Source organism: Pelecanus crispus, chromosome 1 (assembly GCF_030463565.1).
Source record: "Pelecanus crispus isolate bPelCri1 chromosome 1, bPelCri1.pri, whole genome shotgun sequence".
NCBI lineage: Eukaryota > Metazoa > Chordata > Aves > Pelecaniformes > Pelecanidae > Pelecanus > Pelecanus crispus.
Genome location: NC_134643.1, coordinates 225116801 through 225134515, shown reverse-complemented (window position 1 = coordinate 225134515; position 17715 = coordinate 225116801). Strand labels below are relative to the sequence as shown.

At 39.7% G+C, this 17715-nt stretch overlaps 1 protein-coding gene across 1 annotated transcript in view; it reads left to right on the top strand.

Moving 5' to 3' along the window:
• FCHSD2 (FCH and double SH3 domains 2) overlaps positions 1-17715 on the top strand; it is a 174926-nt gene that overhangs the window by 92182 nt on the left and 65029 nt on the right. Inside the window, exons 4-8 of the mRNA XM_075722744.1 lie at positions 2714-2790; positions 4148-4292; positions 10210-10343; positions 11732-11786; positions 12205-12333. Coding sequence (XP_075578859.1) covers positions 2714-2790; positions 4148-4292; positions 10210-10343; positions 11732-11786; positions 12205-12333 — 540 coding nt within the window. The remainder of the gene's footprint in view (positions 1-2713; positions 2791-4147; positions 4293-10209; positions 10344-11731; positions 11787-12204; positions 12334-17715) is intronic.

Below are 17715 nucleotides of genomic sequence, written 5' to 3'. Positions count from 1 at the left end.
GAAGGAGAGGTTTTATGGATTTCACTCAACTTTGGATGGGGATTTATGTTGCAACTTTTGATAACGCCTTTACTCAATAAAGCTCTGTCCCTTTCTCTTAAATAAATATTGAGGAAATGTGTCGTCAAACAATACTGAAGTCAGGAGAGCATTCTGCACGGACTTCTGTTCTTGCCTCTATAAATTTGTTCTTGCATTTAAATATCATTATCTTAATCCTGTTAAATGTGATTGATGTGCACCTTCAAGGAAGAAACGAGCACGCTCCTAGGCTGCGGGCAAAGTTGGGCGATGCCAAAGGTTAAACAATCAGTTGACTTCCCCGCTTGAGCCCAACAGTGATATTCTTTGTTTCGGTACAGCAAAACAATGTGTTATTGAGAACAGAACAAGGAGGAGCTCATACAAAAAAGTTACATTCAGCATAAAGTTTAAGAAAGCAAACCTACTCTCCTGGTGTAATTAAAAACCATACGTTTGCCTATGGCAGTTTTGTATGAAATGCCAACGTGTGGTTGATCTGTTTTCATGAACGAATACTAAATTATTAGACATCTTCACTATGCAGCTAGAACTCTCTCTTCAATATTTCATTGATTTCAGTGGTGAGCTTGTTCAGTTTGGAAATAAACGGTTAATCACATTAGTTTTCTAGTTCATTTGCTGACATCAGTAATAGGGTTTCTGTGTGCAAAAATGGCTTTATTTTTCCCTGTTGTAACTTTTTTGCCTCTTTAATTTTGGCATAGCTTGTCCTCAACTGCCAGTGACTTTTTTTTTTTGTAGTTAGTTTTATGTTTGTGAATGTTTGTTCAGCGTCTTGGGGCAGATCTCATAGGTGGAGTCTGATGCAGAAGGGATGGAAATGTGAAAACAGCACCAGGTGGGGTTACCTAATAAAGCTCCAAATCTCATCACAGATTGCTCTGCCACAGTACATGGAAATGTTATTTTTCCTTTTATCTGGGGGTTTTTAACAACTACCGAATGCAATTTGTGCGTCTTCTAAAAAAATGGAAGAAACTACAGTGGAAACGCAATTTATAGTTGCGGGCATAACTTTACCTGCGAAAAGAATTGCTGACTGTATATGTGAACAGGTATGTTCACATATTTCATGTTCCGCAATGAAATACCGACATAGAATTTGAAAATGATCCTTAATTGAGCAAAAAGTGCAGTGGAAATCAGGGAAGGTAACTTGGGAAGACGTGGAAGCTCAGAATGAGAAATAACAACTCTCAACAATTGGCTTCACAAGGACTATTAGCGTAGAGCTGGCTGTAAGCATCATTAACCCCCAAAACTGGTACCCAGCTCAGCAGATCGGTTCAGAGCAGTTGGACTCTTAAGGTGAAATAGATATATTGAATATGAGGGAGTATAAGTTTTCTACTAATGATATAATAGCAACAATTAACATTTTTCTATGTGAAAGTGTCGATCAGGTTGTAGACTTGGTAATATATTTTTAGCATCAAATGGGTTGGTAAGACAAGAATGAAATCTGGTTGTGCGTTTTGAGATATTTCTGGTATTTTTCTCTAAGCCAACTTAAAGGCTGTCCTAGCAGGTGATAGCATCTTAAATATAGTATGGAAAATGGAAACAAATGATCCTGCGCCATGCCTCTTGTTGAGTGGGTTGGATGCAAAGATGTCTCACCCCGGGCTCTTCCTCAGGATGCGCTCTTCTGGAAAGCATCTGTGGGGTTGATTTTTCTTAGCTGGAAAGGGAATTTCAACGCAGGTCTCTCACTTCTTTGCTAAATAGACTTTTATACAAAAGCTGGAGAGCGCTTCTCTGGTGATGGTTCTTTTGAAGAAGTAGGAACCCTGCTCAGTGTTCATAAACCCGTTACCCAACTCCGTGAGTTGGATAATATACATCCTCTTTTCCATTTGATGGGTCTCAATTCATAAACGATATGTACTGCTAAATGTGATTACAAGCCGAAGGAGGGACCGCTGCGACAGCGACTCCCCTTCCCTTGCTTCGTTTGCAAATTAAATTTTGCTGCTCTCTGAGCTTGAATATGAAAATGTTGTTATTGATTTTCTGAGACCGTGCAAAGTGAAACGCAGAGACTGAAGAGTGTAATTAACATTAATAATTAAAAATGAACTGCATTTTTCAACTTCTAGCCTATTGTAAACCTCTGAGTAAAGGCCTGATCCTGTGAGCAATAGAGCTTCTTCAGTTCACTGATAACGGTGCAACCTTGAATGGTCAAAGTTGGACATTTCAGTTTGGGCACATGACCAGATATTTCATTGCTTCTCAGAACCCCACGTCCTCATTCAGTTAAATAAAAATTTTGATTCTTAGAGCTGTGACAAATTGAGACATTTTACTTGCAATATTCCTGCCTCTGATTCTGCCATGCGCTGCTCAAACTTCTTCTGTATTATTGGTCTCGCTGGGGTTAGGCACATGCAGAAATATTTTCAGAGATGAAGTGTGCATCAGATCTCAGCTAGAGTCCCTCTGATCTGAAATATTAACATGACCCTCGTTAATTGTCCTCAACAGAAACTAAAGTCAAACAAAAATATAAAAAGGTGTAAAAATAACAGTCTCGCATTGTAGTAGTTTGTTAACATTGTAGAGTGGTTGCTTCTTTATGTGTCAGCTTATCATTTGTCTGATACAAGAGGTAACAAAAATAACATTTTTGCTCCTGTTTTTAACTTCTTTTTCTTTCTTTTCACAGAGCATTCAGAAGCTGGCTAGCCAATACCTAAAGAAGGACTGGCTTGGAATAAAAGCTGATGAACGAAGTGATTATAGGTAATTTAACAGTTGGATATCTCAAAATAGCTGTCTTTATAATTTCAATTTGTATAATTATTTTACTCAACAGTGAAACACTGCTCTTCTGTAGTTAAAGTTATTTTTTTCTTTGTTGTAGAGCATTGCCAGTTGAAAATGAAGCTTTGTTTTCCCCTGAAATTCTGAGATTAGTCTTAAATAGATGTTTATTACTTGAATAATTTAGGAAGATTGGAAAAACAAAATGGCATGACAGGACAGCAACTGTAATTCTGCACCCTGGTTGGGTATTAATGCTTGTATCTGAATACATATTTTAGTAAATAGCTTTAAGGTTAGGCGTGTGGATTTTTTCGTAGGAAAAGACAGCAACAAATTTTTTTTAGGAGGCCACTCTTCATGAAGATCACGTCTGACAGCAAGGAGGAGGCAAAGCAAGAAACAGTTGTTTACAAACTTAGTTGCATTAACATGAAAGGTGGATCATAACATGGAAACAGAACTGACTCAATTGCTGAAAGCCCCCCGCCTTTGAATAGTACCTCCTAAACATTTAGAAAAAGCTTTAAGATACTTTAATTTAATGTGTTCTTTGTATTCTGACAAGTTGTATTTCAAACAGGAAGAAATTGTTGATAGATTTGTGTTTGGGACTTTCCAGTACCTTCGCACCACTTGTGTGTCTAAGAAGAAATCAACTGAATTATCAGTCTTAAGTGTATATAAAGTGCTCCCATAACACACAGACCCCTCCTACCTGCAGTTTGCTCCCCACTCAGCAAGTCTTTCGTGCCATCAGGTACACCCAGAGGTCTCCTCCAAATGCCTCCACCTTCTCCTTCTGACCTGGGCACTTGTGAGCTTTCGTGGTGAATTATTCAGGCTCTGCAAAGCTCACGACACAGCTACGGTTGTTGTCTTTGGCCTGTTACGCGTGGTGAAGAAACTACAGGTAGATGAGGCAAAATTGATGAGCAGTCTGTAGCTATTTGCTTGATTGCAAGATGCCCAAAATCACAAGATCCATGATCTTATCAAAAATTGTCAACATCTGATCTGGCTTCGGCTGCTGGATTCTGTAGGGTCTGTTCCGTTGGAGCAACAGGTTCAACCCAAAATGTTTGCCAAAACATTGAATCACCAAACAGGAACAGGAGGGAAAATCTTTACCTTTTAGTAAAACTTCAGTTAAAATTTTTGTTAAAAGTGCAGATATTTGCTAGGTCTGCACGAAGGATTGTGCTTTAGCTTTATTTTTAAAAGCAGTCCTTGGAAAAATGTATGCTACTGTTACGTAAACCAACCCATATTTTCAGTGTAACGCCTGGCCTCCCTTTTGTTCTTCCCACATCCTTTCTGTGTTTCATTATTTTAGGAGCATGTACTCAGTTTGGAAATCACTTTTAGAAGGCACAATGCAAGTGGCCCAATCCCGACTCAATATCTGTGAGAACTATAAAAACTTAATTTCTGAACCAGCCAGGACTGTACGGTGCTTTAAGGAACAGCAGTTGAAGAAGGTATTTGTGCTTTATAAGTTCTTTAAACTTTTGTCATTTTTATTTAGAAAAAAATGCTTATTAGAAATCTTTTAGTATGGCACTTCTAAAATACGTACATACTTTTCAGTCTCTTCCTATGCGTGTTGTTACAGAAGTAAATAGCCAGCTTGCTGAAGATCTGAGCTATGTTATCTGAAATCGAAATTGCTTGGAAATGAGTCTTTTAAAATGTCATACACAATTGGTCAAAAACTGTCTCTGCAAATCTAACATCATGCTGTGGCAATTACATTGATTTGGTTTTGCAGTGACAATCCGAGTGGGTTTTGTTAGAATAGGTTCTGATTTTAAGAAAAGGCTTATCTTAAACCTGAAGGAATGACTTGTGCAATCTTCAAGATGTAGAATGCAGGTTACCCAGCCGCCTCCTGTAAAGGTATCACAAGAAAGTATTCCAAAAGCTGCTATAATTGATCCATTCATCCATGCAAAGAAAATACTGTAGTTCAAGGAGAAGAGTAAGCTTGGCTTTCATTTAATTGGTTGTTACATTTTAAGTCATTGATATCTTAAGAGGTCTCTACCATACCTCTTAATACAGAATGTGTTTCAAATAAAACGCCATGTTCCATCTGTTTCCGTAAGGCACTAAGACACATTTTAAAAATACAGTGATGTAACGCTAAGAACTCTTCATATTTTAATTATTTTGTGTTTGTGTTCCGTGGATTTTGCTGCAGTGAGGAGAAGGCCTTCTCTTTTAAAGAGTGAGAATAGTTTACACAAGTCACTCCTGCACCAAACATAAATTTTTGGAAGTTTTCAAGAATGATTTTTGAAATGCTTGCTCTGTGACTTGGACGAAACATAACATGAGGGAAATAGAAATGCTGGTGGAATGCACTTTGCAAGCGTCTCAGATATTAGTTGGTAGTTGTATATATTCCTTCTGTACATTATCATCGAGTATTTATTAACATTGCCTCTGGGTTTAATTTGAGGTAGGCTGAACAATCCATTCAAGGTAAAAGACAAAAAAAAACCCCAAACAACACACCATTTCAGTTTTGTTTGCTAAAAAGTGATGACAACTAACTGTAACTGACCTCCTTATGTGTTCTATCTGTCTGTGTCTATGTTTTGTAAAATATTTGGCTACAAACTTTTAAATAGATGTTAGTGTAACATGAGTCTCAGTTTCTGAACAAATTATTATACAGCTTTTAGAAGCATGTGCCATATCTGTTCTTCTGGAGGAAAAATTAACTTTATTAATGTTGTTTTATTGTCCTGTGGAATTTTATTTTTCTGTGAAGCTTTCCAAACAATGCTGTAGCAATTTATAGTATCCTTACTGGGTAAACAATCTCCAGCTTTATTCTTGTGCAAGTGCTGATTGTTCAGTGTTTATGAGTCAGCAGCAGAAGTGGAGACCACTTCTTCAAATTTATATAAATGATAGAGGTTCCTTTTTCCTGCACTTTTGAATTAGCAGAACAAGTTATTGCAATTATCAGTGCAGTACTTCTGGTTCAAAGGACTCTAGCAGTGATACACTTGTTCTACAATGTGGAATAACCATCCACTTTGGTATTAATTCGCTGGGTAAAAAACTGGCTGCATGGCCAGGCCCGATCAGTTGTGGTGAACAGAGTTAAGTCCAGTTGGCAGCCGGTCACAAGCAGTGTTCCCCAGGGCTCAGTTTTGGGGCCAGCCTTGTTTAATATCTTTATCAATGATCTGGATGAGGGGATTGAGTGCACCCTCAGTAAGTTTGCAGATGACGCCAAACTGGGTGGGAGTGTCGATCTGCTGGAGGGTAGGATGGCCCTGCAGAGGGACCTGGACAGGCTGGACCCATGGGCCCAGGCCAACTGGATGAGATTCAACAAGGCCAAGTGCCGGGTCCTGCACTTGGGTCACAACAACCCCACGCAACGCTGCAGGCTTGGGGAAGAGTGGCTGGGAAGCTGCCTGGCTGAAAAGGACCTCGGGGTGTTGGTCGACAGTGGCTGAACATGAGCCAGCAGTGTGCCCAGGTGGCCAAGAAGGCCAACAGCATCCTGGCTTGTATCAGGAATAGTGTGGCCAGCAGGAGCAGGGCAGGGATCGTCCCCCCGTACTCGGCGCTGGGGAACCTGCACCTGGAATGCTGTGTCCAGTTTTGGGCCCCTCACTACAAGAAGGACATTGGGGTGCTGGAGCATGTCCAGAGAAGGGCAACGGAGCTGGGGAAGGTTCTGGAGCACAGGGCTGGTGGGGAGCGGCTGAGGGAGCTGGGGGTGTTCAGCCTGGAGAAGAGGAGGCTGAGGGGAGACCTGATTGCTCTCTACAGCTCCTGACAGGAGGGGGCAGGGAGGGGGGGGTTGGGCTCTTCTCCCATGTAGTTAGAGATAGGACAAAAGGAGATGGGCTCAAGCTGTGCCAGGGATGGCTTAGATTGGATCTTAGGAGAAATTTCTTCACGGAAAGGGTAGTCAAGCATTGGAACAGGCTGCCTGAGGAAGTGGTTGAGTAGTGGAGACATGTAGATGTGGTGCTTAGGGACATGGTTTAGCGGTTGACTTGGCAGTGCTAGATTAACAGTTGGACTCAATGATCTTAAAGGTCTTTTCCAACCTAAGTGATTCTGTGATCTTTATTTTCCAGATGTTTCTGTAAACCTTTACTTCCTCAACTTGTTACCATATAGAAACTTCATTTTTACAACCCGTTTTAATACTAAACTGGAACAATTTCAGAAAACCTCATCATAATTTGCTGAAAAATATTGCTAAATCGCAAGGTGACTCTGGAGCAGGGGTAATAAATGTGTCTCCTGTAGACCACGTCCGACCTCTTAAGAAAACTAATCCCTATCCCTCACTCAGCAGCTCTTGGACACAGACGAGAAGGCTGTTTTGAGGGCAGCAGCCCAGCCCTTGCCATTATCTTTCCCCAGAGACCTTGTAAGCTTATCCCATAAGTGATGTGTGGTTTCATATGTTGGCCTTGGGAGAGAAGGCAGAGAGCTGCAGTGTACGTTCATCAGGTATCTACAGGAAAGACGATGTGGCCACCACTGCAGACATTTGCGTGCATCTGTATCAGAAGACTGAAAGGCAAATAGAATAAAATCGCTCTGCATGAAGGCAATGCAACAAGAAACCATCTCTTTCAGGTCTCTGAAACAGCTTTTTACATACAGCCAGTGTCTACGCAACCCAAAACCCCTAAATGGCATCCAATCTCCTGATAATTTTTTATTCTTCAGAAATGCAAAAGCAAGATTATTTTATGCTTTTACAGTGATAGTGTTAACAACTGGGGTTATTTTGTATTTTAATTTTTTGATGCCAGCAGGAGACTTCAGAGATCAAAATACCGATTGATGCAGGAAAACCCCAGTCCTTTTGAAATTATTTTAGGTCTCTGTCAGCTGTCCAATATATACGGATTTTTCTACCTTTCATTTTTCTATCATACAGTCAGAGGTCTTCAAAAAACCCAATCCTGCCCTCCGCTACTCCCCAAACCACCCACCATGAAGCTTACCTTACACAGCCCATTGCTTTATTGGCTGCACGCATCAAATACTGCTTTTAGTGTGACCTTCCATGAATTTTTATGTACTTTATAGCCAGAAAGGTATTTGACATTTTTAGTGAGAGTAGAATTGTGTGGTGAGAAGATAAGCAATTTCTGTTGACTGAAACAAAAAGTTTCTTTTTTACAGGTGGCTGGATATTACTTTTAACAATTGTTGAATAGTGTGACATTAATGTTACGTTGTTGGATTACATCGCCTCATTACTCTTGCAATGCTTGTAAAGGAGGTTACATGCATTAATAATTAGTGTAATGAAAAACTTGAGGTGTTTAGGAGGGGTGTTCAGTAAGAGGACAGTGTGTGGCACCTTGCATGGGAGAAGTCGGGTATGTGATAATGATGTAAAAACAGGTGGGACCTTGGGTCTGGTCTTTGAAGGACAGAAAGGCAAATTGAAAAGCAAATTTGTTTCCTTAAGCTAGCTTGAGGCTCTGCCTCTAAGTGTTGCCTGGAGCCTTCATTGACCACATCTAGCCTGTAATATCTATAATTAAATATAAATGCATTGAACTATCACTCTTATATGTACTTAAGCTAGTTTGGGTAAAAGAAAATCTTTACGAATCTCTTTGAAAGATAGTATAATTCTAGACATTGATCATAGAATCACAGACTCATGTAGGTTGGAAAAGACCTTTAAGATCATCCAGTCCAACCATTAACCTAGCATTACCAAGTCCACCACTAAACCAATTCAGGGTAGAGTAGCAACCCCATGCTTCCTGGCTTGGTGGCTGGATTATATTTAATGAAAGTAAAAACTAGGAATCATTCAGGTTGGAAAGGACCTCTAAGATCATCAGTCCAACCATCAACCCAACACCCCCATGCCCAATAAACCATGTCCCAAAGTGCCACGTCTGCCCATTTTTTGAACACTTCCAGGGATGGGGACTCCACCACCTCTCTGGGCAGCCTGTTCCAATGCTTGACCACTCTTTCCCTGAAGAAATTTTTCCTAAAATCCAATTTAAACCTCCCCTGATGCAACTTGAGCCCATTTCCTCTCATCCTGTCGCTAGTTACTTGATAATTCGCATTTGTTTTGTTAAGTAGATCCTTTCTGCTTAACATAGATCCTTTCCCCCCAATTTTTTTTTTTTTGAAGCTGATAGGATGTTTGGAGAATTGCTGAACATTTTACTAATTGTTGTGGGTTAACCACGGTCAGCCCCACGCAGCCACTCGCTCACTCCCCTCCGGCAGGGTGGGGGAGAGAAATGGAAGGGTAGAAGTGCGAAAACTTGTGGGTTGAGATAAAGCCAGTTTATTTGGTAAAGCAAAACAAGGAATTCCTTCGCTCCTTCCCATCGGCAGGCAGGTGTTCAGCCATCTCCAGGAAAGCAGGGCTCCATCACATGTAGCGGTGACTTGGGAGGACAGACACCATAGCTCCGTATGTCCCTCTTTCCTCCTTCTTCCCCCATCTTTTATTGCTGAGCACGACGTTGTATGGTGTGGGACACCCCTTGGGGCGGTTGGGGTCACCTGTCCCCACTGTGTCCCCTCCCAACCTCTTGTGCACCCCCAACCTGCTCGCAGAAGAGGCCTTGCCAGGGTCTGAGCACTGCTCAGCAATAGCTAAACCATCCCTGTGTTATTAACACAGTTGCGGTCACAAATCCAGAACATAGCACCATACCAGCTACTACACAGAAAATTAACGCACTCCCAGCCAAAACCAGTACAGTAATTTTTCTGCTATTCCTTTGAATATTATTGTTTGACATTAAAATGTGTGTCGTAACGCTGGTTGGGTTGTATGGAAAACAGATGGAATTATTTTCGCTCCTTGACTAGCTCGCTATGCATTTTAAGCCTCTAAGTTTTCTTTGTGAATGACGCTGCTTTCTGATATAACCCTATTCGTTGGAAAGCTCTCGAAATAGTTTAAGAAAAATGAGCTCTTAAAATAATGCTTATCAAATTGTTCTTGTTACTGTTGTGTTGTTGTGTTTTACATGGTAGCTTTTGTCCTATGTTTTAAATTTTAGAGAAGGCAAGATTAATCATTTTTTTGTATCACCTTCAGTAGATTGCCTTTTGATTTTTCCCAATTGTATTCTAATTATTTCAACTAATTACCTCATCCAAAGCTTTCAGAACTTTTATGTTTAATTTGTGAGTTATCGTTGAATTTGGATAGTTAAACGGCAGCAGAAAGAAAGAAATACGATTTTATGTTCTGATCAGCTTTAAAAGAAAGGCATGAATAATTGACCAGGAGTGACTTGGAGACCGCGTTGTTCCATATAAAATGTAATAAAGAGTAGTAAAATGATGCTGATAGTAGTATTTGGATGCAAAAACACATTAATGTTTTGTTTCCTGCATGCTTTTTTTCAGTGTGTGGACCAGTTGACAAGGATCCAAGCTGAATTACAAGAGACAGTAAAAGATTTAGCTAAAGGCAAAAAGAAATATTTTGAGACTGAACAGATGGCTCAGGCAGTGCGGGAGAAAGCTGATATTGAGGCCAAGTATGTTTTTATAATAGCATATGTATAAATAATTGCATGCGTAGAAAGCAGATTTGTACTTGTATTAGTTTTTACACTTGATATTATTTTAGAAGGAAGATAATTGCTTTCAATGAGCCTGTGTCATTTTTTTTTTTCTTTTTGCTTATATACATTTTTCTAACTGTTTCAAGCATGCTACTTTACCCTGATAGTAAAGTATAAATTATTTAGGCTGGTTTCTTTAGGAAGGAAGTTAAACTAGCTGCTTTAATTTGACATTTTCAAAGGACAGTGCGTGAGCTGGCACTCTTTTATCTTAAAGGCTGCTTACTTTGTTTTCTCTCCACAGATCTCAAATTTGGTATCAGTCCATTTGGAGGGGGAGAGGGGATGGGACACTATTTTCCATTTCTGAAGATAGATTTTTGAGGCTTTAGGTTTTTATGCTCCTTGACATCCTAAAGAGGTTGATTTCCTTCCTTTCAGGAAAGCCAGTAACTCACATGTTTTCAGTTTGGAGTTTGGCCTGTCTTCTGGGAGTTTGCCTCACCCTTTTTTGCAAATATATTTATTTTTTTTGTTTTTAGAAATTACTCAGAATTGTTCTCAGGGAATGAAAAGAAATTATGGTTTCGTTAAAGAATTCTTCTGTCTTTCACTTTATGAGGGCTGGATGATGAAAAGAAGAACTGTAAGAAGATTACCTGTAATACCTGAAGAAAGTTAAAAAACCCAAACAAGCAAACAAAAAAAAAAGCCAAGCAAAAACTTATGCTTGGGAATTTTGGGACAGATTCATACTGCAGTATTGTTCAGATTAAAATAGCTATTTACTTGATTTTGTTTTCATATTTACTTTTTAAACCACGATTTTTCAGATAGCTAATAAAATACTTCTCTGATTTCTCTTTCATGAATCCAGATGGGAAAATCAGACCAGTTCTGCTTTTAAAAATATGTGTGCGTACATGGGTACTCCTCCAGCTTCCTGGAATGTAGTTACTAATGATTTTGCACTAACATTCCTTCAGATGACCAGTAGTTCAAATTTATAGCACTTTCTGTCTGGAGGGCTAACTTGAAATCCATCAAACACCAAAATAACTCGAGTTGCAGCCGCCGCCCAATTTCCCTTTCATGAAGTATTTAAATTTTGTTCCAAAATCAGGGTAAGCTGTGCAAAAGATTTCAGAACATGCAATGAAGATACTGTTGATGTAGCTCAGCATACTTTGTAATATTTTCCTTGATCGTTAGGCTTCACTTAAAACTATACAAATAAAACTTTAGGCACAAAAAGTTAATTAAATTAAAATTTTGCAGAAGTGAAGTCCAGTGGCCTGTTTATCCTGTACTTTTGTAGAAATGGTGTAAGACAGTAATGTCTTCTGTTAATTCTGTTTCAGGTCCAAACTTAGTCTTTTTCAGTCAAGAATAAGCTTGCAGAAGGCAAGTGTAAAGGTGAGTATGAGAAAAACTTAATGTTTTGCTGCTAATTTCATGAGGCATATGACCAAAATTGTCTGGAAGCTAGAGATGACTGACATTTCGGAAGGTATATTGTTAGAACAAGTAACGAGATAAGAGCAGACTCTTTTTGGCAGTCAGAGTGCAGAATTACATATGACCAAATTTACAAGAAAATTTTTTCTAGTGGGAGTTATAACTGTTCTTTGAAGACCGCGTGTGAAATTACAGCTGCATGAGAGAAAAACACATTAGGGATCCCTTTACCATTAACAAAGCTACTAAGCTATTAATCCCTTAAAGTTTTGACTGTATTGGTACATACATATACATGTTAATTTACTATTAATACATGTTTGGTCATTTAACTTCTCATTAGTACCTATCTTTTAACTTCCATTTCTTCTTGTAGTTAAAAGCACGGCGATCCGAGTGTAATTCCAAGGCTATCCACGCAAGGAATGATTATCTTCTCACTTTAGCAGCTGCTAATGCGCACCAAGATCGCTATTATCAAACAGACTTAGTAAACATTATGAAGGTAAGGAAGCTAATTCGTGTATGGGTTTGGGAAGTGTGAAAATCTGGAAAGCAAAACGAGAGAAGTACAAAATCTTGGGTTGCTTTGCAACAGCAATGTTGACTTTTCCAATATGCTGCAGTAGATAGATCCTGCAGTTGTGCACTGGATACTTGCTACCAATTCAAGCCCCAAAGCTAAGCAGTTATTTTTTAATTCACTTTTTGATGAAAAACTCACTTGGATAAAGGAATCGAATTTGTACAACTAAGACCTGTATTTTCCTATTGTAGTCGACCTTAAGTAGGCTGGAGATTTTTCAGTTCTTCAGCAGCGTATTCCATAGTCCTTCTTTTGTATCCAATTATCTGATCAGAACATTGCTTTATGGTATGATTAATGACAATAGACGCATTAAATATCTTGGTTTCAAACTATGAATTTTAGACAATAGCAAATCAGCGTTGCTGTACTCACATGTGGCAGCTTGCCAAATCAAGCCAAGAGTAGATACTTGAACTCATAGGAAATGACATACTTAAAAAGTTCAAATATGAATGCTTACAGGTTTTTTTTTTTAATATCATCCTAGATTTACTTAGATGTACACTATTCCTGTAACTTATCTGTTAGTTACAGATAAATTGTAAAATCTGTAAGATCAGCTATTTAAAGCTAATTCACACTTTATGTAGGTGCATTTCACGTATTGACATTTTCAAAGTTTATTTAAATTTGCTATCTACAAACTCTTTCCAGGAGATGCAACCAGGCATGGCAACTCAGCAGTCTGTAATTTGCATTTAAAATTGCTTTATTGAAGAACTATCACTGTATTGTCACAAATCACTGTATTATCGGCATGCTTTTGCAAACGGGGGGAAAAAAAAAATATTGATCTGAAAAGCAGGTAGCCGAAATAGAAAATGAGAGCGCCAAGCGAGGCCTCCGAGGGATTCTTACATGTAATTCTGTTATATCTTGACTAAAGTTAACTAATCCTACGGCAAGATGTGCATGCCTCTTCGAGTAGCTCACAGTCTGTGTTAGAAATTCATTGCTGTGCCTAATACCTGTCTTCCTGGAAGGCTCAATCTGGGTGTCTGGGAGGCAGTGCAGGCCTGGTAGTCCTTGAGGCAGCCAGCCTGTCTTTCCTCTGCGTGTGTGTACGTGCGGTTGTGCTTTTCCATTAGTAAAACATGAGTATTTGTGCTGACTAAATGTTTAGTACATGGAAATGGTTATAAAGTAAGCATTTTCTTACAGTGCTGGAGATAACATTATTAATTGATGCTTACTTAAGATAATTCCATACTTACATGCATGGTTGGCTGTCATCAGTTAATGCTCTTACTTGCAAGTAGTGCCAGAAGCTAATTCAATATCTTCACAAGAAAACAAACAAAACAGTCTTTTGAAATAATAATAAAAAAAGAGCAGATAGCCCAGGTAAAACGATGGCTGGCTCTCGTGGGTTGTGGCTGCTCTCGTCTCAGGGCATTGTAACATAAACCCCGCAAAGGGATTATCGTTTCCTCTGGCTACATTTTGTGAGCATTACAAGCTACGCACAGAGCGAGCTCGGCAGGATCTTCCATCTCTTTGAGTTTCTATAAATGTTTCTGTCTTTTGGATGGTGCAGGCTTTCTGTACTGTGACGTTTAGCAACCTGCGGATACCCCAGGAATGGGTTTTTTTTTTTAGAAGTTGCAGTAAAACATCAAACTAAAAACCGCTGAATCATTTTTGAAAGACTGAAAAATACAATAATGGAAAACAGAGTCCTGCCGGTGCCGTTCCTCTGCGTGTGTGCCGTTCTTCATAGATGTTATGCTTGCTCGCGGTCCGGTTGTTGAAGCCGCTGCTGATCTGTGGTGGTTTCTTTACCCAGCTACTGGGCTCCCTTTCATCCAGTCCTTTCTTTTGTAGAACTCGTTTTGAAGCTTTTTTCAAAGTGAACCTTTTTTTGATATGGAAATCTCTCTGTGCAACCTATTCTTCTGTATAAATAATTGTGGTTTACTGAAAACCTAAGTTGCAAGTACTTTCATCAAGCCAAAATTACTTTGGGAGGACAGGACAACATTCAGGGTTCTTTTTCTGCATCTCTCTCAGATATTTATAGTAGTTGAATCTCCTCGTCTGGTAAACAACTGTGTTCTTAATGAAGAACTGTAAATTTGGGGGGTTTGCACTGTTGTTTATGAGCAAAAAATATGTGGGAGCACACCCACGTATCCTTGCAGCAGGGTCATTCATTGGAGCAAGGGAGAGAAGTCAACGGCAAGGTCTCAAATTGAAATGGCTACTGAAGAAGAACGGGGGGAAAACCCTCAGGAAAATCAGGTGTAACGTATCACTGGGCTCCAACTGCGTTCATCCAAAAGCTCGAATGTAAATTCAAATGTGAAACTGCTTAAATATAAGCAACAGAGTGTAACCTGGTGCTAAAACCCGCCTCGGTGCCAACAGAAAGCAACAAGTGTGTCCCAACCTTTGGAAGGGGCTCCAGGAAGGGGCCCTGTGAGTTCCAGACGAGGAAATCCGACTTCCCTACCAGGCAGGCTGTTAAAACAAGTGCAGTGATGAATGGAATCGGTTCACAGGCGGATAGATACGATACGGTGGGAACAATCAACGTGATTTTTTGAAGAGGGAAAGCATCCTGCAAAAAGATCTTTAAGGAGTTGGTAAGCCTGGGGATAAGGGTGATTCATCTGATTTAATGTCTCGAATTTGCCAGGAGCTCTCAACAGACTTCCCACTCAGTCCCTGCTTACGTAAAAGAACGACGTTGTTACAGGTAGGGCGGTGAGGGTTTTCTCATAGATTAATAACTGATGAAGAGATACAGAAAGATGTGGGATTAAAGTAAATACTTGGGTTTTATAAGGGAAGGAGATTTGCTGGCAAGGCCCTGGTTTCTCTCTCACCTGCCTCCTCCTCCTGAAATGCGTGTGGGAGCCATGCTGTTTAACATACTGAGAAAATTATTATTTTATTTAGCATAATGATTTAACGTAAACAATATGGAGAAGGAGCTGAAGAGAGAGGTGATGATTTGAAGGTGAGGAATCATTCAGTATGAGCAAATGTAACGCTTACTACCAAGACGTGTCGTAAGATCTTGACAGTTTTGGTTGACTGGGCAAGAAAATAGCACATGAAATTCATGTGAAAAAGAGAAAAGCAGTCAGAGAGAAAATCGCTGCCTACAGAATAAAGAATAGCCATTATCATTTAAGAAGGAGACACTAGAACTGGAAAATGGAGTGAAGGATAAAGAAATGGAGACTTTGTCTATTATACGTTTCTAATCCTTCCCCTAGGTAACATCACCTGTGAAGGAGGTCTTTTGAAAGGGTATTAAAACGCTTTCTGGGCAGCGCAGTTCCTGTTTTAATAGGTTGAGTGGCTGTGTGACCTAATATTTGTTACATGCTTTAATACAGTTGTAGTGTCTAAACTAAACACGTTCATTTATGTGTTGAGATTAACATTCTAAAAATGCAGCTTTTATCTTCATATTAGTAAGTCCTTAGGTGTTCCCGTAGTGGTGGCCACCCTGCTATCTGTAAGTATTTCTCTATTTAGCTGTGATTGAGCTGATGCACCGTCTTCTGTTTGAACTCTGCAGGGCTGTCCGCATTTCTAAATCACATCAAGTTTCTCCTTAAACTGTTCAGGTTTTATCTGCCTTGCAGCACTTTTGGAGTTACTGCCTTCTTGCAGATACTCAGCTTTTTTTCTTGGTTCTCTCTTGACCAAGATGCTTAAAGACAGAACTAAGCATTCCTGAAAAATTCACTTCTCATACCAGCTGTCCCGTTGGAAGGCAGACTGGAAGACTGACTTCTGTAAGGAGCAAGTTGGGGTGTTGAGTGGAATCAGTAGCATCTCGAAGATCATAGGGCTTATGCAGCCATTTAGTATCTACTCTTTCAGGATGAGTACTACAAATTGGTGATTATGTCCGCTCCGTAGACCAGGTGAGATTCCTGTAACCCACAGCACCTATACTGAGAGATACGACTGGAGTACCAGTTTCATTAGTTTGTTTGAAATCAGGTTTATGACCTTGCCTTTTCGTCAGGGCAACTATTTTTCTCTGTGGCAGAGATGTAAATTTTAAATTATTTTCAGGCTGTTTTTCAGAGTTATTCAGTAACCTGTAGATAAATCCTTTATCTAAATAATACTTCAGAATGTTACTTGTTTAATATAGTAACCTTCAGCCTTGGAAAAAAACCTACCCCACCTCCCCTGTCTTCAAAATCTCCCTACTCCTCAGTTTAAGCATCAGTTTTGCAATACAGCCATTAGAAATCATGTGGAAAGTGGAAAAAAAGTAATTTTGTTCTGTTTTTAAAGACAGATCTTATATATCCTTTGTCTAGAACAGTTGTTTTAACTGGCATTTAGGTATAAAATGATGGCTGCTTGGTACTGCTCCTTTGGAGCGCATCAGTATGGATTTCATTAAAGCATTGAAGCTTTCCATCTTTTTCTAGTTGTGGTACCCAAAGTTGATAAAAACTTCAGAAATGGAAAAAGCTGTGAAGAAATTTCAGCTGCTACATGGTTATATTACTGTGTAAGAAAGTAAAACTTGTGCTTATTTGCAAATGTTTGAGAGACTGTTTCTGTTTGCGTCCATCATAAACGATTTCTTCGTAGGTTTTAGTTTTAATTGGGTTATCGTTTCCAGAATGAGACTTGTAGTGTGTGGGTTTTGTTGGTGAGAGTCGTCGGCCTCTGGCTCGTTTGAAGCCGCGGTTGGCTTGGCTGGAACACAGCCTCTGGCCCTGAAATGCTGCCTGCTGCTGGCTTTGGGTTTGAGCTGTAGCGTAGCGCTCTCTGAAACCATCGCTTTAGACCATCTGCGTGTGCAGACAGCTCTCGCTTTCCTAGAAAACTTGGAACTTTCCCAACCTTGACGTCAACTTGTATACATTGATAAATAGTAGATTAAAATAAATAAGCTGATTTGGCTGTCTTTTGCTCTCTGTTTTCTTCTTGTATTAAATTACCTTTTATTTCAATTTGCTAAAACCTAGGTCTTACTTAGTGACATTTGATCCAAAGGTGGCAATTTGCGGGACTTTTCTTAAAGGCTTTTGTGCACATTTAACCAAGTGGTAATTTTAGAATTATGCCTTCAGTTTTAGAGTACCCAGCTGTCAAGAACTCTTGCTACACGCGTCCCTTGACTCCTACTTAACGAAGAGGGCAAAACAGTGAAGTTTGTTATAGGATGTGTACATCAAAGGCTGGTGGTTGCATCCTGGGCGAGTTGAGCTGAACGCTGGCGGGTGGCGTTGACGCGTACCTTGGCTTGCCGACAGCCTAGACAATAGCGTGTTCATCAGTGGTTTATAGGCACTAAAATCCAATAAAAGTTCA